The sequence below is a fragment of the Catharus ustulatus genome, chromosome 6, assembly GCF_009819885.2.
Source record: "Catharus ustulatus isolate bCatUst1 chromosome 6, bCatUst1.pri.v2, whole genome shotgun sequence".
Lineage (NCBI taxonomy): Eukaryota > Metazoa > Chordata > Aves > Passeriformes > Turdidae > Catharus > Catharus ustulatus.
In genome coordinates, this window is record NC_046226.1 from 21,800,307 (window position 1) to 21,821,999 (window position 21,693).

Here is a 21,693-nt window from a genome sequence, read left to right on the forward strand (position 1 = left end):
TTCCAGGGAAACACAAGCTGCCCATACAAATCTGACCAGACCATCAAGACATGTGAAGAGCTGCCTGTTGCTCCTGAAAAATCAGGAATGTAGTAATTGCAAAAGTCCAATGAAAATAAACCAAACCACCACATCAAAAAATTAAAAATAAAAAGGTGTGTGATATGAAGCTTTAACTCCATAAACTCATTTGACATTTCAGACACTCTTGAGTTCTCTTCTTCCAGATAATCCCCCTCAAAATCCTTTGCCAAAAGCAATGGTACTATAGGACACACTGAAACACAAAACATGTCAGTGTGATAGCTATCATCTTGTCACACACTGGTGATTGAATGGTAGACTTCAAAAGCTGAAACCATAAGTTTCTACAGCACACATGGAAGCTGCATGATGCAAAAGGGAGTTGGTATGTCACCTAAAAAACATGATGAAGAGGTTATTTAGTTGTGCTAGCTTAAACAAATCCCACGATGTATAATTTAAAGAAATTTTAGCAATAAATCTGGTAGAACATCAGAGGTAAAGTAATTCTTGCCTTAAGTCTTGAACTGACTTTTTTTTAGTGCTACTATACACTGTTAAACACCAGCCAATTTCAGTCTCAAGGATGCCTGCATTTCAAGAGTGACTCGTATATATGACTAAGAATGTTTTGGAAGATTCCAAAGAAAAAGATGTCCTATAAATATAAATTATTGAAAGTGCTTCCTGTTCAAGTAGAAGCCTTACTTGTCGCTGGAACACAGATAATTCTGTGGTAGGTGTGTGCTTTGGTGCACAGAGAGGCTGAGTCATGCTTAAGCACATTAGAGGAACAAAGTGGTCAAGGAAGTTCAATGGCTTGCTAAAACTTAATAAAAGAGGTGGCAGATGAACTATGACAATAAGGAATATTATTTTCCTATTGAAACTTGTGAATCTTAATTGGTGGTATGAAACAAAGTATTGAAATACGTGAACAGAAATAAAAAACATGAACAGGATGCAACAATGTCACCTCTTAGTAGCAGTACTGGTGCGTCTTAGCCAGAAAAGTGCTCTCTGCTGACCTACAGCTCATATTCTACTGTTCTCAAGGCTTTCTTCTTTTAAATTTTCTTTGACTTTGTCCTGAGATCATACTGACAGTTTCTAAGAAAACAGCTGCCACATTGTAATCTCTGCCTCTGAAAGCAAAGCCGCAACAAAAGACAAGAATTAGCAGAAATCTCTCTCACATGACATTTGAAAGACAAGATTCATATGTGGGGATGTAATAACATTTCTTTAAGCATGCATGTTCCCATCGTGTATGTGTCCCTCTGTCCTTCATGATGAAATACGGAGATGTCCAGCAAACCAACACACAGCAGACCATTCAGACAGAAAGGCTGCAATGGTTTATTAAAAACATATTTAAACATCATGAGGCAGCAAGGATTATTTGGGTCTTCTGCCCTTAAAAGCATTAAGACTGTACCCAAAGTCAGATGGAAACAAACTAAGGAGACATAAATAAGGACTGAACAACCTTAGAGCTTTCTTTCCTTAGAGAAGGGGAGATAGGCATGACTTTCACTGGCAACTGTGAGAATAGGCACCAGCAGGCAGCGAGACAGATCTGAGATGAAGCCTTGAGGATTGTTATGATTAAAAAAATAACAAAAAACCTCACCCAACAACAAATGTAACAGTTTTATGGTGACCAGATTCTCGGGATTTTTACTGATCTTAAATATGTTGGCAAAAAGGACGCTTTCCTCTTCAGCAGTTTCCTTGGTACTGAACAGGGACCATTTGGGAAGGTAGCACAGGCACAGCCTTCCAAGACCAAGTTCTTCCAAAGGCAGAATGAGGACCATCACTGACCTTATCACCATTTTTTAGATCTCTTGCCGATTCTGAGTCCTGTTTGAAGGACTTTAGAAGAGAAGGGGAATTTGTGTTCTGCAAAGTGAACTGATCTCCACATTCAGGCAGCAGCTGCGCTGGAACCACACCGGCACACAGACAAAGCAAGTGCCACGTTGTGTGTTTTGGGAGTGGCACTGATGTTAGACAACCTCAGCAACTCAACACTAAATCAAAGACCTACACTGGGCACAGGAGAAGGAAACACCACAGCTCCAATGGGACAGTCTTCTGGGAAAGCCTCATGGCTCTGAGCCACATGCAGAACAGGATAGTCTAATTGGCTGGTTCTCTGAGGAGGAGGGCTAGTAGAGATCACATGCCAGCTAAAAAGCTAGTATGTTGCAATAATTTGAAATAAAAGAGTTATCAAAAAATCACTAATATTAAAGAACAGACTTTTTCATAAACCTCAAATGAATTTTTTCCTTGAACCTTACAAACAACTGTACAGAAACTTTTGGGATGTTGACTCTGCCACAAAAAAGCAAAGACACAAGTTCTCCTACACTGTGCTCATTTCCTCAAGAATCAAAGTGGTTAATAGACACTACTAAGAAAAAGAGAGAAAGACAGAATAAAAACACTCTACAACTGCTAATGCTGTGAGATGGGATTTGACATGGAGTGAGCTCCTGTGCGAGGACACAAAATTCTCAAAAACCAGAGTATTATTGTGGGAGCATGGAAGGAATGATTCTACACATAATGGTGATTGCCATTTAACCCAGACAGCAAAACTCTGGAGTTTTGGTTGGTAAGTATCCCAAGTGCTTTGGGAATTGAAGCTATGTGCATTTTACTGAGTCAGTGATGCTGATGTCAATATTCTTTCTAACAAATGGGAGCTTACAGGAAAAGCAAATTATTTAAAAAGACTTCAAGAAATCACTACAGTTTACATACTACAAAAAGTAACTTGTTCTACTTAGTTCTAAACTGGATGGAAAAGAGAAACAACAGAAGAGAAGTGTTTTCCAGGCAGAAGAGTCAATGCCTCCAGTGCTTTCACTGGAGGCCTATCTCATAAAAAATTAACTTCCTATCAGTCCAGACTTTACCCTTCAGCTCCTTCTAGCTTCCATTTCCCCTGTCTCTACTTATTCTTCAAAATACTTACTTCTGTGGATCCCAAGAAAGGGTGCTCTGAAGCACAAATGAATACTCAGAACACCTTCCAAAGTGTTTTAAGACTACCGTAATGCTAATAAACCATGCTGAGAAAACTACAAAACTGCTAGTAAGTAGTAGTCCATGCCTGAGTACCATCCTTTCCGACTACTGAAGGTACCAACTCATAGGGGATGTAGCATATAGGAAAAAAGATGCTAAGCCACTCACAGAAACTGTCAATCCTTAAGCTGCATTTGGTGGACAACAGTGTAGTGAAGGGATATTGCAATGGAAGCAAACTAATGAAATGGACAGTAAGGTAAACAGATGCACAGAGTGCAACAATGAAGTGCAAAGTGAGTGCTGCAGAGGGGAACCTCTCTGAAATCAGTGATACCTTCACATCCGCGCTCAATCTGCCCACTGCGGTGCAGAGCATCGTTGATAAGGTCAGGCAGACGCCCATTCAAGTCCACAGATGCCAGGCAGCCCTGAAATCCATCACGTGAGGCCACAAGCTTTGGGAGGTTGCTATACATGCCTTGAGCTAGGCCAGCAATGTAGAGATCACCTAGAGCAGACAGAGGTAAACATACAAAAAGAAGGATGTTACAGACTTTCTAGAGTCACTTTTCTTGCCACCAAATGTGAATAAAGCAAACACAGGCAGAAAAAGTTAAAAACAGAGCAAAGTATTGTGCAAAAACTCACTTCTTCTTACTTTATTACAAAAAAAGTCCAAAAAAACCCCCAAAACTAACAACCAACCAAAACAAAAATGAAACTAACAAAAAAACAAACAAACAAAAAAAACTCATCACAAAATGTCCTAAATAATCCCTGTTCTCATTGCTATCTAACTAGGAACAACTGAAAAATTACAATTTCTGAAAAAGCAAAACATGACCAACTATTCAGCTACAAGAAGTTGTCAAACAAAAGAGAGAAATGAATTTGAATTCCAAAATGTGAAAATTCCAGATTTACTCCTCTATAATGCACGGCTACACCAAGCTCTCTCTTTTTAACTTGTTCAGCGTCTCAGGAATAAAGGGGGAATCTGTCAATCTTGTAGAGTTTACCTTTAAGATCCAGATTTTTGGCACCGTTGATAACCTGAGTGACCACCTTAGTGTCCACTTTTAAGCTGTGTGTGTTACTGTTGTCTCTGGTAATGACAACATTGTGCCATTGGTTGTCATTCAGAGGACGATCACTGTTGCCTTTGATAACATTAGGTCCATTTCCAAGGTCAAACACGTAGTGTATATAGCTGTAAATATAGCAAGAACTAGTTAAAATTCTTGAAGCATTCCAGAATTACTGAACCATTAAGCTGGTTTTGTAGCCAGAGCTGATAAATTAACTTTAAAAAGTCATGAAGGGAAATATCTCTGAGTTAGAAAGTTTGAATAAGCCAAAATAATAGCCACTGCTTTGAAAGAATATAGCTGTTTTCTTTCCACCAAAATGTAAGGATTAGTATTTTGAGATGACAACATTTCAAGTAATCGGATTCTAACCATAAAACATCCCTTTTTTTCACAAAGTTCTCTCAGATCCACAAAAACACTGCCTATGCATATAATTATTTTTTCTAAATTGCTAATTTTGATAAATGTACTGGGGACCAACACTAGATATGCTTATTTGGAGCAGATATATTCCCCAGGTCAATTCTAAGTTTTGAATAACTCCCATAAGAAGTTAATTGGGAAACTCACTTGAAATATTGTAGTAAAATTCTCATGAGATCCTAGACTTATTCAAACAGCTGAAAAACAATTAGCAAAGCTTTTGGCAAAAATAGGGACCCTAACAAAGACTGAAGTCATGGGAGTTTTACCCTGAATTATTTATATAGTTCAAACACAGAAATCCACCTGAGGATGGAAGAGAAGTATTCTATGTAGAAAAGAAAAAAATAAAAAAAACAAAGACAACAAATTTCAACTCTCAACAGAGCACCAGGAGTTCATGACTATTGCTTCTTTTATTACTCAATGTCCCACTTACAGAAGTATGTGCAAAGCCAAAAACAAAAACAGATTGAACTGAAATAAACAGGACTAGTAAGGAAACTGTGGAAAACATGTCTACCATGACTAAATCATAAGAGATCAAAATTTGTTCAGCTAACAAAGGACTTTTTTTAATAAGCTATTGGTCTTCGGAAAAGAATACAGCAGCTCAAAAGCAAGTTTGCTTTTCATCAAGCATCACCAGCAGAAGCTGAAATTCAGCAGCCCATATGCTTTTTCTTTTTCTTTCACTGGAGACAGCAGAAAAACAAGTATTACAATGGAAAAAAAAAGGGTGGGGGAGGGGAGTGGGGAAGAATAGGCATACAGAGTCCACAGCACATCTCCTCTTCAGTGCTAATCTGTGAGGTTGACAGGACAAAACATTAACTATGTCCAAATGACTTAAAATTAGTATTTTGCACACTGTCAAAATGTCTCTCCCACATCCACAGAAGGAAGTCAGTGATAAAATCAGGAGTCTTAAGCTTCAGTGTTTTTGTTTGAATGCTTTGTCTTACAGCTCAGCAAACAGAAAAAAAAGTGAGCATCAGGTGAATTTCTCCAAATGTGAGCATTTTAAGCTCACCTCTAAATTTATTTATACATGAGCTGGTAGAAAATGACAGAAAGTGACTTACCCCTTGACTAGTTCAACTGCAATGAAGTCATTGCCATCACCACTGTTAAAGAGGATGAAACCATCAGCTGAGGTGGTCTTGAACTGAAAGAAGAGGTGCATGGATGTATAAGCCTGCAAGGTGGCCAAGCTCAAGTAGCTGCTCTTAGTCTTGAACGTCACAGGGTCAGCTATAATGTTGCGCAGACCAAAGCGTGCCTTCAGCTCACAGTAGTCAATGTCCCCGTTCTTGCACAGGTCAATGTAGAGCATCCCGTTGAACATGAGGCTCTGGAGGTGGCCAATGAAGCTGGAGGGGATGACGGAGATGTACCGTTTCTCTGTCATGATGCCTGTCTCGATGTTGTGGAACTCCAAGCGGGTATGATCACCAACCATCGTGCCTGAAGGACAGAAACAAGGAGGAATACTGGGGATCAGCAGCAGGTTATATGGAGCCCTTCACACTCCAGTTTCCAGACTAATAGCAGAACTGAATCCTAGCTCATCACTGTTCAGTAGCTTGCTTAGGAAAGGATGTATAGAATCTTGGTGAAGAGGCTTGGTGGAGATGTGTGAGTCTAGCAGTTACCAACACCTGGCAGAAAAGACAGGCCCCTAAAGGGCCATGGGAAGCAAGCTCTGTACTTCTCCCTATGCTTCACAAACTTCATTTTCAGTGAAGACCAGGCATCTCCCTTAAAGCCTACAGGGATCTATTTGGTGCAGCAGACCATTTGCCAAACAAACACTTCTGGAACACCTTTTCCAAGTGCATTTCCTGAAAATGCTTGATAAACATAGATTAATATAAAAAGAGCAGTGCGAGAAGTAAAAACAGTCACAAAATTGCTGATATTAATTCCTTTGTTCTCTCTTTGTGCCTGATGTTATTCCTCTTCTTTTAAGAGCATGGCAGGAGGGAAACACGCAAAAACGCAACAGGTAAAAAGACCTCCATATATTTAAATCATCAACCTACCAGTTGTGCTATTTACCACATATGACTAGATTTTAACCCCTCAAAATATCCAAGCTATTCAGTATATCAAACTCTTCCTACAGCATATTTAAATGTTTCACTAAGTGTGCTAGGCACCGGTGCAGACACCGAACCCATACAGACAGATGAAATACAGCAATATGCTATAAAGACAAGTGGGGCAACATCGGAATGAAAACCCTTTCACCCAATCTTATTAGTTATCATAGTTCTTCATTAAAGTAGGTTTTCCTATTTGGTCACATGAGCAAGTACAGTAATTTCATGACTATAAGGCGCACCCTTTTGACTAAAATTTTCCCCCGAACCCGGAAGTGCATCTTACAGTCTGGTGCGCCTTATCTGATGTACAAAGTTGCGACATTTGCCACCCCGGAAGTGTGAGCCGTGAGCCGGGGGGGGAACCGGCAGTGCCACAGCAGCCGGCTGGGGGCAGGCCCGGAGGCCCGCGGCACCGCCCCTGCCAGGTGGAGGCGGGCCTGGGGGCCCACGGCTGCCAGATGAAGGCAGGCCGGGGGGCCCGTGGCACCGGCCCTCCTGGGTCCAGGCAATCCCGGGGGCTCATGGCTGCTGGGTGAAGGTGGGCCACGGGGCCCGTGGCTCCACCCCTGCCGGGTGGAGGTGGGCCTGGGGGCCAATGGCTGTCGGGTTGAGGTGGGGCCTCAGCCAGCAACCGCACGGGGGGAGCCGGGGGCGGAGCCTCGCTGCAAAAAAAAGTGCGCCTTATAGTCCGGTGCACCTTATCTGATCTACAAAGTTGCGAATTTTGCCAACTCCCAGGGGGTGCGCCTCATAGTCCGGTGTGCCTTATGGTCGTGAAATTACTGTATTTTTTTCTACACGTGCCTTGGTCCATTTACTAAACAGGAATGAATAAAAAACTAAGAATTTAATTGTTTTCCCATCATTCACTGTACAACCATTATTCAAATTCTGCTACATACAGGCCATTATTTTTTCTCTCATGAAATATCCTGCAGCTCTTCATTGGGTTTATCAGCATGGTGTTGACTATGCAACCTTAGTGAGGAGGGCCCAGGGCTATCCCATGCCTGATACAGCCAGTTCTAAATGGCTCCAACCTGCCCACCACAGGGGACAGCTGAGCCCCTTGGACAAGGTGGTGGTGCCCAGGGGAAAACATGTTTAAGAAAGTACATAATGCTACCCACAAGAAGCAAAGGGGAAAAAAATACTCAAACCCCTATGAATACCAAGGACTGAAAAGAAGGAGGGGGCATTCCATGTGCTGGAGTGGAAATTCTCCAGCATCCACAGAGAAGATCATAGTGGTGCAGAAAACTACACTGCAACTCATGGAGGATGCTTGTGCTAGAGCAGGTGGATATTTCCTGAAGGAACTGCAGCCCTTGGAGAGCCTACACTGGAGCAGGTTTTCCTGAAAACCTGTGGAGACCACTCGTGCTGGAGCACTTCACGAAGGACCGCATTCCATGGGTAGGACTCACACTGGAGCAGGACAGAAGTGTGAGGAGGAAGGAGCATCAGAGAGGAGCTGTTACATGCTGACCTCAGCCACCATTGTCCAACCCCTGTCTGCCCCCTCTCTGTGGGGGCAGGTGGCAGAGGCAGGAAGGAGCACATCCAATGAAAGAGGGTGGCAGACTCTGTTCTACTTTTTTGTCTTTGTTTCTCACCATTCAACTCTATTTTTAATTAGCAGCAAATTAAATTAAATCTCTCCAAGTCAAATGTGCTTTGTGATTACAATCATTGCACAGTCGTCTCTTTTAGAAGGCTTTCCAAAGAAAACAGACACACTACCTGTCGGTCCCTCCCATAACCTTTCAACGTGATGGTCAAATTCACCAGATTTAAAAACCAGAGGGAGCAAAGATATTTAAATTCACACTAGTTTTGTGAAATTTGACAACTGGATAAAGACCTGAATAAGTATTTCCAGTATGCTACAGACAGACAAAATTTAGCAACAGTATCTGATTTGACTGCATCTGCTGGACAGCAGGCATATATATACAACTCTCAACCAGTCACTGCAGGAGATTTTTGCCAGTCATTGGGATTATACCTGGGAATTAGATCAATCACCATAGCTGAACACAGAACAAACTACTCCAATTCCCCTAGATTATATCAAGTGGGACTTATGAACTCTCACTTATTCTATGTTGTCCCCTGAAGTCTCCTAGCACTTCTCACCTTAAGAGTTTCCAGGTATTTGAAGAAAAAAAAAAAAAAAAAAAATCAATCAACTAAACAGTAGTCTTTTCAAGACTTTTCCTACTAATTGCAATTTTTTTTTTCTCTTGGGGATAGAACAAAACTTGAACACACTTATAAAGACATGTGGATGGTACATCCTGGTTTGTAGTGTATAGAGAGTCAGATTAAATGAACTTATGGTCATTTTCTTCTTAGAGACTCTGGAAATACTGAAATATTCCTGTCACCTCTCAGGGTCATGTACAAAGTGCAGTTCTACAGTTTATACTTTGTCCAAAATGTGACCAAGTTTTATCCAGAGACAGCAAACAAACACAGTTGTTATTAGAAAAAAGAAAATCAGCTATCTATTTTAAATATGAAGAAAAAATATTATATAAACCAATTCACCTTTTTAACTTATTTTAATTTTTTCCAGTGGATCTAAACATAAATGCAATTATACAAAGACTATGGAAAACTTCAGTCCAAGCAGACACAGCTGATCAAACCTAGAAGCAGCTGAAGGCATTCACAAATTTCTGACTATTTAAAAAGTCAAGTGTCAGCACCAATGCAAATGTTTTTTAATCCTGAAACAATTCTTTACCAGAAGTAATATTATTTTAGTTTGGAAAACACAAGTTTCCCAAAATTGAAATAGTACATGGGGAAATTTGTTTAGACAACTTTCTCACTAACTTGCACTACTGTGATTCTTAGAGGCTTAGAGTTTCAGTTTCAGTGTCATAAAATTTATGATTTTTGCAAATCAGAAGCAAATTTACTTAAAATTAGAAAAGGCACTTTAAAAAATATCCCGCTTCTTTAATTCAAAAAATTAGAATAATAAAAATAAGATATGTCAGTTCTCAAAGGCAAGAAAACTCCTCCCTTTGTTCTTCTACACTTCAAAAAAATATAAGGCAATTGTGGCCTGAGCAGGAGAGAAAAGCCAAGACTGGAAAATCTGGAGTACATTGGGATAGGGAGCCCAAATATAGGCGGTGTTAAAAATGGAGTGAGGAAGTTTGGAGGAGGTGAACCCAGAATCTTAGCAAAGGTGAAAAATGAGAAAACTGGGTCTGGGGCTTAATAAAAAATGAAATAGTGCTAGAAGCAGTACTGTAGAAAGTCAGGAGTAGTCAGTGAAAAGCTGGAAAGGACATGGTAATACAAGATCAGAATCAGGACAGAGATGTAATTTCCTAGGAAATCATGGAGTGCAATCCAGTATTTTCTGATCTCATTAGCTATCAGCCCCACCTGCAGAGTTAACCTCTAGCTCCCCCACTGTGCTCTGTAAAGTACTGTACCTACCACAGCAATCAGAAGCTCTCTAGTTCAAGTGGTAGCAGAGAGAAAAAGCTCCAGCCTTCACTCTGGTATTTGGGTGCTAGGAAGACGTCATAGAGAGGGATCTATCTGCTGTATTTGTGTCTCATTTACCACTGATGTTCTAAGGTCAAGAGGAATGTTGGACAACAGTCTTGTAATTAAACAGTGAAATGCTGTCCAGAATTGGATTCTGCCTCTGCCTTAGATGCCCTACAGGAAACCAAGTCAGACACTTCGTTACAATTTTCATAGGTGGTCATTAATTGTCTACATCTAATTCTCCAAGTGGTAGGGTTGAACTAATTTACAGGTTGTAATTTACAGATATGCTGAATCTTTCTGATGCAAATGACTAAAAATACATAGCAAATTGTTACCAAATACATCCAGCTTTAATCTGGTGTCTTGTTCCCAAATCTGCAAATTGGAAAAAGATGCCCACTCACTTCACATAACATAGACAGTGGAATAAATCCAGTTAAAGCCAACACACACACACACACACACAAAAAGAAAACAAAACAAACAAACAAAAAAAAAAAAACAAGTCTAAATTTAGAGCAAAAATCCACTGGCATGCATTGCTTCAAACAAGCAATAAGAAGACAGACATCAAATAGGCTGTTTATTTTTACTGGGGGCCCAATTTAGACTTTTGATCTATGCCTAAGACAGCAAGAATCCTGTGGAAAAATCTATGTGACCACACCACTGAAGACTGGTATAATCTGCCCAAGGAAGTGGGGTACAGATTGCACAGAAAATCTTAACTCTGGCTTTTCTGACTTCTGACTGCGCCATAATGGCATTCTTTTAGCAGATATTTTTAGCTGTAATGCATCTTTAATTATGTAATTCATATACATGTACATATGCGTATCCTATTTTAGTACAGGATTGTATCATTATTATTTATAAACTCATTTTCGTGAAAAAGACTTCAAAACCAGATGGCTTTGGTGGATCAATTCAGTAATGCAGAGTGTGCCACCTCGTGGTGCTTCCTAAAAAAGAATATCCAGAAGAATTGTTCTCAAATTTAGAAGTAATCAGGATGAAGTGTTTCTTTTAAGTTCTCTCTTAAATAAAATACATTTTTCCTATAAGCTAATTTTGACCAAGCCACCACCAAGGTTTACTTCCAAGGAGAGGGAATGATTTTTCTTGCATATTGATTTTCTTACTCTTTCTTGCAAAATCACAGTCTATATAGGACAGCATATATTTACTTCAGAGAGAAAAGGTATTTCAAACCATTATCCTATAAGCCAGCTTCTTTGGGCTTATTTCAGATTTCTGACTGCTAGCTTTCCAAATAATCTAAATTACCACAATATTTAAAATAATTCAAATTCATACAGAAAAAAAAACATTTTTCAGAGATAGGATATAGTGTTCTGGCACTATGTGTGGCAGCCATTCCTTCTAGTTGCATTCTGAGTAGAAACTACTCAGGTAAGAGGATTTCACTTTCGGCTAACCAGCATGGGTGTCAACTAACAATCATATCCACATCAGTTTTGCATCCAGGTTTCTGTTGGGTATTTTTATTATTATTATTATTATTCTATTATCAGCCTCCAGACTACTGATGTTTTTCTCAAAAAATCCAGTTCCTGAAATTATATACAACTGTGAGAATTTTAGAACTTCAAAAGAAAAGATACATAGGTTTCTGGCTCTTGCAGTCATGGAGAAATGGACCCAGAAAGTATCACCTCTAAAATTCTGTAATTAAAAAAGGATCAATCTGGAGTACTTTGATCAGTTCAATGCAAATCTTAACCTGGGACACACCAACTTTCCTGACTGACTGATTTTTTATTTCCTCCCTGCAACTACATTTCTGTGCAAAGAAAAAAGAAGTAGAAGCTCAAAAAGCTGTGCGGAAATGCAGAAAATAATTTTTTTAAAAGATCAAGAGGAAAAAAAAAGGATTGAGACACTGTCGAATCAGGATCCTCCCTAACCTCTAAACCAAAGTTGAGAACAAACTGTCTTGTTTGCTTTTTCTTCTGGACGGCTCTGAATAATGAGAACAAGAATTCGGGATATTGGAAAAAAAAAAAAAAAAAAGAGAAAAAAAAAGAAAATCAAGAATAAGAAAGGAAAACGAAAACAAAAAGCACAAAAACGAACAGGAGAGACATAAATCCATGCTCTGTACACATGTACTGCATGCAGGGTTAATCATCAAGGAATAGTTTGTGCAGAAGTACAATCCAGAAAGTCTTGCCCTTGATTCCACAGCATTGGAAACCAACACACATGCAACTCAGGAATGGAGTTTATTCAGTCTACCTCAGAAAGAGCCTGGATCACGACGAAATTCTGCTGAACACCTCTACAGTCTGAGGTAAGTGCAAGCTCATCTGTCCCCTAAACCTGTACCTCAGGTCGTTACAGTTATCACAAAAGTTCCCAGTGCTGACTAAGAAGTCTCTCAGACCTAAGGATTCATTTTCTACACAGTAACACTAAATAATACATGAGTGCTTAGAGGAAGGTGTGGGAGGAAAGACACACAAAAGAACAGGGAGAAGGACCATAATGGCAAAGACTAGGAATAGAGATACAAAGATAGTGATCAAACCATACTGTTACATCACACTTACCCTCAGCAACATCATCATCCACGATCAGCTTGAGGCTCTTTCCTCGCCGAACCACCCGGACAGTGTGCCACTCGTTGTCATTGAGTTTCTGCCCGGCATAAAGAGTTTCAGGTCCCTTGCCTGGGAAGGGTGATAGGTGAACAAGTTAAAGCCAGACCCATGATTGCATTAGTACTTTCTCAATGGGAAAAGTCATGAAAATCAACTTGGTGTGATACAGACCAGTAAAGTGTATAACAACCTTCACACCTACACCTTCCCAGGAATCACAAACCTTCCACTCACTCAGGTGCCTTCCTCCACAGAGACCTATAGTCACATGCATTTAAAATGGATAGAAATCCCTCTTGTTCTGTGGTACTAATTCATAAACATCACGCTGCACACCACACTACAGTAAAATGAAAACAAGTTGATGTCTGAAATGCCTCTAAAGTGGAGCCATTACAGTAGCATTTTGCTCTCTTAAGAATCTGGATTTACAACATCCCCCAAGGTATTTGGGATTCTTTTCAAAGTTAAACACACTGGTCTTTCAACACTTCTGTATCAAACACCAGGTTGGTCTCAGTTTCAAAAACCCCAAAAACCCCACCAACCCCTCAAAAAAAAATAAAAATTAAAAACCCCCACAGAACTTCGTACCCCACCATTAAAAATAATTTTTAAAATAATTAAAATCTCATAAAGAAAACCATTCACCAACCTTGCTTATTGCTTTAAGGTTCTTTGGCAAAGCAGCCTAGATTTGAGGTGCTTACTTCACCCCTTGAATTACAGTCAAAAGAGAAAGAGGACAGGTCTTCTCCAAAAGTTTACACCACAGTTGCCCTTGCAAACAATGCTCCTGGGAAAACAGCAGTAGTGCTACCCATATTTGTCTAGTTTTGCTGCTCACCCATCACACTTGACAGGCAATTACTTAAAAAATTAATTGTTCAGATTACAGGACCAGAACACCTCACTCATGTCAAATGGTAAGTGAAATTGAATAATGGTGTGTGCTAAATTAGAAGCATCTATCCTCATCTCAGTTCAGTACTCAAGTAGTGGGTTTTGATCCAGGTGTACCAGAAAACATAGAAAGATGACAGTCAAACTTGCACACTGGTCTGGACCCACTGCCCAAACGGACAAAAGGGGAACCCAAGGAAAAAAAAACAAACCAAAACATATTGTACATATTAACAGAGATGGGATAGGGACAATGAGGCACTGCTACAGCTCATCATACTGCACTGGCAAAACTAATGTCAGATAGTCCATAGCCCACAAGAAGCACAGTGCCTAATGAGCAACATTTCTGCAATTGCTTCTCACCCAAGAAGGAAATTGGGCAAAGAAAATGGTGTCTCATTCAGCTGGGATTCAGTGTATAGAAGAGGAATTTTTCAGAAAGAGACCAAAGCAAAATAAATATCCTGTTATTATTTTTTTTAAAAAAATCATGTGGTTCATGCTAATAAAAAGCTACATTAAATACCTTTTCAAATAAAGACCATTGCCAGCCAATTTCAGCATAAACTAAGATGAAAAAAATGTTTTTCTAGTGACCTGAAAGATGAGAGTCATTCTTGGATTAAAAGGATGAGGAGTCACATATTAAAGTTACAGAGAATATCTCCTTAGCAGGAGAAACCCATAACTTCTGCTGTCCCTTATCCATGTGCCAGTCACATACCACACATATAAATCCAGCTGAACCAGGCAGCTAGATCATGGCCAGAAAGCTTCAGTTCTTTGGCACTAGACTAGCAAAGCTTAAGAATTCAAGAAAGTTATGCTGCTAGATTTACATCAGTAAGTACATTTTAACCTAAATCAGAATTCACAAAATTGTATCTCTGGCTGGACAGTGAAATTATTGTCTACATTAAAATATTCACCATCAGCTATAGTTCTACACAGCCACTTCCCAGGCAGGAAGATGAAGGAGGTCACCTGCAACTGTGTTTATAAAATGCCATCTGATAGCAGGGGAAAGGGGGCAGGGATGGCAAATGCTTTCTAAAAAACCCAATCTTTTCCACATACCCATTAGAGCTCTGGAGGGCTCAGCCAAGAGAAGCAGTCAGGTGTGCTGGAGTGCTCAGCTGACAATGCAATGCTGACAATGCAATAACTATGTTCAGCATGGTTGAGTAACTCAGTTGCTGACCTCCTAGTTCCATTTTTCAACCCTAGCCTGACAAAGCAGGGATCAGCTAAAACAATCTGGGGTTTGGCTTGTCTTGATGCCCATTGTAACACTTTCAAAACAAAACTGTGACACCAACAGAAGTTATATGAATATATTCTTAGAAAATGCAGCTTAACCGATTCACAAATAAATGAACAGAAAGTTGCAGCATTCCCACTTTTTCCAAATGAATAAGGTTGTCTACTTAGAAGTAACTGGTTAATAGCTTGGGCTAAAAATTTGAAAATTAAGTACTGCAGATATTAATTATTTTATTAGTTAAGTCTATCTCTTGAGCAGCCAATTTTTTATTTGATCAGTAGAAATAAAAAAAAAAAAAAAATAATACTTTTGTTCACTTACCACCCTCCCTTTTGCAAAAATGGGCATTGGCTTCTTTTAGTAGGGTTACCCAAATAACACTAGATACAAATGCTTCAGAGCATTTATACAAGTTTTTCAAAGCAAGCATATCTGATCTTAAAAGAAAGCATTAAACAAACAGTATTTTACTCTACTCAAACCCTTTCATTTTCAAATTCTTTCCACACATCTATGGAGCAGTGGACTGACCTGAAAAGCAGCAAAATTGTGTCCCCATTTTTCAACTGAGAGTGTGCAAATGAATTGCTCCTCCTTGTGTAAGCTCCCATTGAATTTTAAGTAGTTCCAAGAACTGTGTATACTGGGACTTTCACATCTGGATATCAAAATTCATTTCATTGAGCATAATTACTACTTGTCATTACTGTATAGACATTTATGTGTGATCAATTTTTAAAGAAGGACTTGAAGATTGCTAATCCAACAGTTGCTGATGCTAGGGAAAATAGAAAAGAAATGGGCCACATGTTCCTGCACCATAATGATATCCCTAACAACAATCTCCTGCCAGGCAGTTCTGTGGTCTGATGTTTTGCAGGTTTACGTTTTTCCCTTCTTCCAAGATATCTGCACCTACATCATCCTTAAAAAAGGATAGCAGACTTATGAGGAAGCAAAGCAGAAGATTAAATCGACAGAGAAAGAAATCTAAAGATTTGTGTCTTCCCTTTGTACAACATTCTTTTATGATAAAAGACAAGAAAGGGCAAACAAGGAATTCTTGTAGCAATGAACAGCACACCAGGAAAAACTTTCTATTTATAATACTTTGGGCCACTGGGCATTAGGTGATTTCAACAATTAATTTAATTTTTATTCATTAAAAGAGTAAAGGGCAAAATAGCAGTAAACACAACAAGAGGGTTTTTTGTTGCAATAACTTAATAGTTAAGTTGACAGACCATCACTCCTGTTGGCCTCTCTGACCATCTTGGTCACCCTATCCCCTTTCCTAATGCTGTCTGAGGAGCTGTGTATTGCACAGAATTATCACTAAGTTGCATCTTCCAACTCAAATGAGGCAGGCTACTGAATACTCCTTTTATGCTTTGCAGTGGCAAATACTACTTAGCCAGAAGCAAAAATATCTGTCTCTCAGCCATCCCCAAATTCTGGACACAAGTTCAGCTGCAGTTCAGGCTTCTTGAGTAAATATTACTTGATTCAGCCACAGTGACTTCTCCTCATTCTCCCACGAATCCTCCAACATCTACTCAAACTTTTATGCATATTGTCCATAAAAAACAATTAGTATATGCTTTCCAAAATGGAAGAACTCCATCCAATCTACCCAGAGCATCCCAAACATTATCTTTGTAACAAAGGTGCACTGCTGTTAAGTAATAGCTTGGCTCAAAATATATAAAAGTGCCAAGAATACACATGCCAAAGTATAAAAAATCAAAAAGCAGATCATGCCTTCTAAAAATGCCAAGTTGCTTTCCATGCGCCCACCAAGAACTCGCTTGTTTAGAACAAACAACTGGTCAGAGGGATGCAGTTCTGACAATACCTCTGACAATGCACTTCTTCACCCTCAGTGGCTAACAGCACACAGAAATTTCCTCTATGAGATAAAGGAGAAAGAGGCTCAATCCCTTCTGCAGTTTCTCACAGCTGGATCAAAAGTGTGCTTTTACTTTGGTGCAGGCTGTTATCATCTCATACTTTCATAAGATTAAAATGACTTGCATGAAACCAGGCTATCTTTATCATTGCATACCTTAACCAACATTACAGAAGAAGTAGAACATTGAAGTCTACAGAATACCGCAAGAGCTGAACAGAAGAGATGTTGCCATATTGATGAGAATGGAAAACGTGCTTCTCTCAGTACAATGATAAATAATTCTACAGTGATACTAATGCTTTTCAAAGACCCTCAGTAAGGTTTCCTCTTCGTTTACTTTTTCACTAAAATCCTTAGCTACCATCTCTGATTTTTTTCAGCAGAAAGATGTATTTTTGTGTCTCTTTTATACAGGGCAACATCCTGTCATTGAATGCCATTACTTCCCAAGGTAAGGAGGTGCTGGGAAGGGGAAGTTTCTTCCCTTTCTTTAATTTGTGATGAAGGAGGGGCATTGGTTGTTTTTACCTATACCTTTACATAATGACCAGAGAAGTTGTGGTTTGCTGTGCAAAATGTGTATACAGAGATTTGTGAAACATGACAATGAATCACAGAACCTCAAAAAAAGGAAGAAATGGGTGTAAGGACAAAGATGCCAGAAATTTTTCACACACCTTTGTGGCTTCCTGATGTGTACTAAGTTCCTACAAAGCACAGGTCAAATATCAAAATACAAAATACAAAATATAAGGTTCAAAAGCAGAGCTGGTAGTTGCTCTGAAAATATTCAGTAAAATATAAAAACACTAGTGTAAATTTTGTTCTTTCTTTGAGGCAGCACTAGTATGGAGAAAGTGTTTTAGAATGGTCTTTTCCTTGACCAGGATTGGCTGTTCAACACCAGGAGCATTGTTAATTGCTAAGAAACAAGTGGCAACCCCAGACTCTGTACATTGCAACATTTACATAGATATTCCAGTCAAATAAACCTATATTCTCATACACACACGCACTTGTTTTGCTCATATACAGGCTTTAGAATTCCTCTTTTCAAGAAAATGTTGGTTGGCAACAAGGAATAAGCAGTTGCATTAGCCCTACAGATACTCAATATCTTCACTAGGGATCTTACCTGCAGCAGTCTCTCCATTTCCTCAAGGAACAGGATCATGTCTATGTACCACCCCACCACTTAAACAAAACATAGCATGCATTTAAGAAGCAACTTTTCAGTGAGGCATGCTAAAAACTTTTATGTTTACAGCTTTACACCATGGCTTTACTGTGAAAGGTCAATAAAGTTGAGATGATTTACATCAGTCTACTGAGAAGCAAAGTTTAATTATTTACATCCATTCAGCAGTAAAAAGTGCATACACAAAGTCCTTTAAACACCCACAGAGTCAATTAGCCTCACAAGTGCAAGCAAGAATTCCTTGAAACACCCAGACTAATGAAGTGCATGGAATTAGCTCAGCAACTAACTGAAAAGTAGCAAGACCACTCTACTAGTTCTCTCAAGCATACCCCCATCTCCATATAAACATGACAAAAAAGAAGTTAAGCTAGGTTTAATTATTTTGTATACAACCTATTTTGATTTTTAAAGCCCCTTATTTAAAAAAAAAACACAACCAAAACCAAACCCAACAAAACATAATTCCTTGCTTTTGCTATAAATACATGTATCACCATACTGAATAACTGTTATTTTCACTGCAGACATCCTGGCCAATAGCTGTAGTAAGTTTCAGCACAGATTCAAGCAGCATTCAACAGAGTTGTAGCTTTTTCATAAGGCTCTGAAACAAAACTTAGGGCAGAAATTAAGCTGTATGTCTTTCAGATGACATGAATTTAACTTGTGATTAAGAACAGGAGATGATTTGATTGCTTATATCATGCAGGTCATATATGGCACAAACTGCATTTATGGGGAGGTTTTCCCATGGAAGTTAGTGGATTAGTACTAACATCAAGGTTAGTGGATTACTCTTTCTTCACTTCAATTTCACTGCCGCTGAATTTTAATGCCATAGATACTACGTAACTATTGTGTATCTAGAGCAGAATAATTTTTAACGGGGAAATGTCCATGTTGATAGAAATAGAAATCCCCTCATAAGGGTTTAAATAAGAAATCACGATTTTAATGAAAGGATATGTCAGTTCAACCAAAATAATTTTATTCTGATTTAGAAAACATCGAAAATATTTCAATTTCAAGCTAAATAAAAAAAAATAACAAATCCACTGAATGATTGAATGAGCTTTTTCCACTTTTAAGGAAAGGGATTTTATTTTATATTCACAACCAGTGAGGAGGTCAAAAAAGGACACAGAAGTATGTAAAATAACCTCCAATATTCATGCTTTTAAAATTAAGATTTACAAGAGTTTAATTAAATTAACTTCAAAGTGATTTCAGGCACACTGACTCTATGTTTTCAGATAAGGCTGTCATATGAACCTCTTCACATTTGCCAAACTCCTTAAACTGCTCTTCCTAACAGGCTAGGGCAACAAAAGCTTCAGTGTAGCTATAAAGAACTCAGGACCTGCTATATTGTGGCTTATCTACGAGTTGCCTAAGGAATTATTTGTACACACTAGATTTTCACAGAGCAAAGCTCAGGGCTACTCCTGCTGTAAGTTAAGCAGCCAGGCAATCACAGGAGCAGCTTCCAGAGCAGGGAGCACCACTAGAGGGAAACCGCATTCACTGAAGCTGCTGCTCAGACGCTCTTATGTGAGTAAAACGGAGTTACAGTACTCTGTGTTGCTCTCCAGAGTTTCTCCCGCTGCTTTGTTTTGCTTTGAAGATGACTCCAACCCAGCAATTGATAAAATAACTCCAGAACTTAAACCCAGCTTTGCCTCCATAGTAGCACCTACCCCTTAATTTCAGGTGTATTTGTTTAATGGGTGAAATTTGCCACCCAATAAATGAGTATATGCAGAAATTACAAATATGCAGAACCTCATGAAGTTTTACCATAAGAGAGCAATTTAAAGTAACCCTTACAGCAACAATTATGCATAGACTTTAGTACAACACAACAGTAATAAAGAGGAAAAGAGATTTTCCTATTTAAAGGAAGCTTTCCATTTTATTAGTTTCCCAGTGATGCAGTAAAATCAAAGCAAGATGCAGGATTGACAAAGCTAGAGATTTACTTCTTTTTATTCTTGTGTAGATACAATAATAGAGATACCAAACCCAAACAGCTTCACTAATGCTACTGGTGTACCCTACTTACAGCATAGATAGACTATGCTACCAACAGTAAGACCACAAACGTTTCTCTTCCTGTTTAGTTTAAAATCTCTCCATAAATGCTAAAAAGCAAGTGGATTAATCATACTTATAGTGAGAAGATGATGCTGGCAATGAGACAGAGACAACTGGAGTGACCCATATGTATTATACAAACACACATATACTAACAATTAAATAATTTGACTGCTAACTGCCTGGATGAGATTCAGACCACTTAGAGGGGAAAAAATATTAATTAAATAAAAAGTCTTTAAGAGAGTTGACCCCTCTCCTTCAAACCCCTTCTCAAAAATCTTTGCTTTTGCTATGTTACTAAGTAACAGGAAGGAGCAGGCTGGAAAAGCTCCTATCATCCAGTTTAGTGGGTGTTCTCACGCTCTAATTGCCTCTATTACCTCATTTGAAAGGATTATTTGAATTTTGGAATTATAAGATTCTTAATGTAGAGGAGGCTTTTTAAGCCTTTTGAAAGTATTATAGTAGCAACTTCTCATCTAAATCTGCATAGCAAGGAGATCAGAAAGATGGATAAATCACACAGAACGTGGCAATATAGCACCTTATGGAAATTGCACGTGTCTTTCAGAAAAGGATCTGAGACCACTTTCTAACATTATTTATTTAATAATTTAACAGCATCTTTGTCCCCTTCTTTCAGAACACAGAAAATAATACCAAAGAGTCTACTCTTCCCAAAGGCACATTTGGCAGTTGAACAGGCAGCTGAATCAGAAAAAAACAAAAATCTCCTTGAAGCTCCAGTCCCAAATACTGCATTAAAGGTTTTGTTTGTTTGTTTTTTGTTTTGTTGGGTTTTTTTGTTGGGGTTTTGCAGGGGGGGCGGGGGGGTTTAATGCTCTTTAGAACACTGCACAATCCTCACCAACAGCATTGGCATCCAAACAGAAGACAGTCCTGGTACCAACACTTCTTTATCCATTTCTGAAGGGCAAAGAACATCATCACATGTTCAAAGAACCTAAACTTTTCTCTCAGTTTAAGTGCCTTTCCCTGTGGCACTTGGGTGCCTGAGGTGTTACAAACGCACACAGAGTTACACCTTCATTGTTGCTAGGAGAATGACATGAACTAGCTTCAGCCTCCCTCTAAGAGCATAACAGTATCACAGAAATTATGTCTAACTGATTACAAAACCAGCAGGATTCCAGTCTTCTGCAGGGGGTACAAAACACTGCATATGCCCTTTAGGTTTAGTTCTCTTTTTACTACCTCCATGCTGAAGGGTGCCACTCTGTTTCACAATCTTTGGAGTTTTTTAACTTGCATACTAACCAGTATGTATAAGTCTACTGGGAAACCCAGGTGTACTGGTAGGGGAAACAGCAAAATGCACAGAAATCATACTATTAACAATTACAAACAGCAACCAAAATTTTCAAGTGGAGATCCTTTGTTTTCAGATATTACAGGCAAGTTGTGTGTGCAAAATTGGTAACATTGGTCCTCTCTGCCTGAAGTGAGAAACTACTG

The 21,693-nt window shown here is 39.0% G+C and overlaps 1 protein-coding gene across 26 annotated transcripts in view; it reads right to left on the reverse strand.

The window, feature by feature from the left end:
• NRXN3 (neurexin 3) overlaps positions 1-21,693 on the reverse strand; it is a 967,067-nt gene that overhangs the window by 534,927 nt on the left and 410,447 nt on the right. For all 26 annotated transcript variants that reach the window (XM_033061705.1, XM_033061719.1, XM_033061707.1 and 23 more), the window contains 4 exons: positions 12,787-12,906; positions 5,669-6,050; positions 4,089-4,279; positions 3,404-3,577 (listed from right to left, as the gene is read on the reverse strand). In XM_033061705.1, coding sequence (XP_032917596.1) covers positions 3,404-3,577; positions 4,089-4,279; positions 5,669-6,050; positions 12,787-12,906 — 867 coding nt within the window. The remainder of the gene's footprint in view (positions 1-3,403; positions 3,578-4,088; positions 4,280-5,668; positions 6,051-12,786; positions 12,907-21,693) is intronic.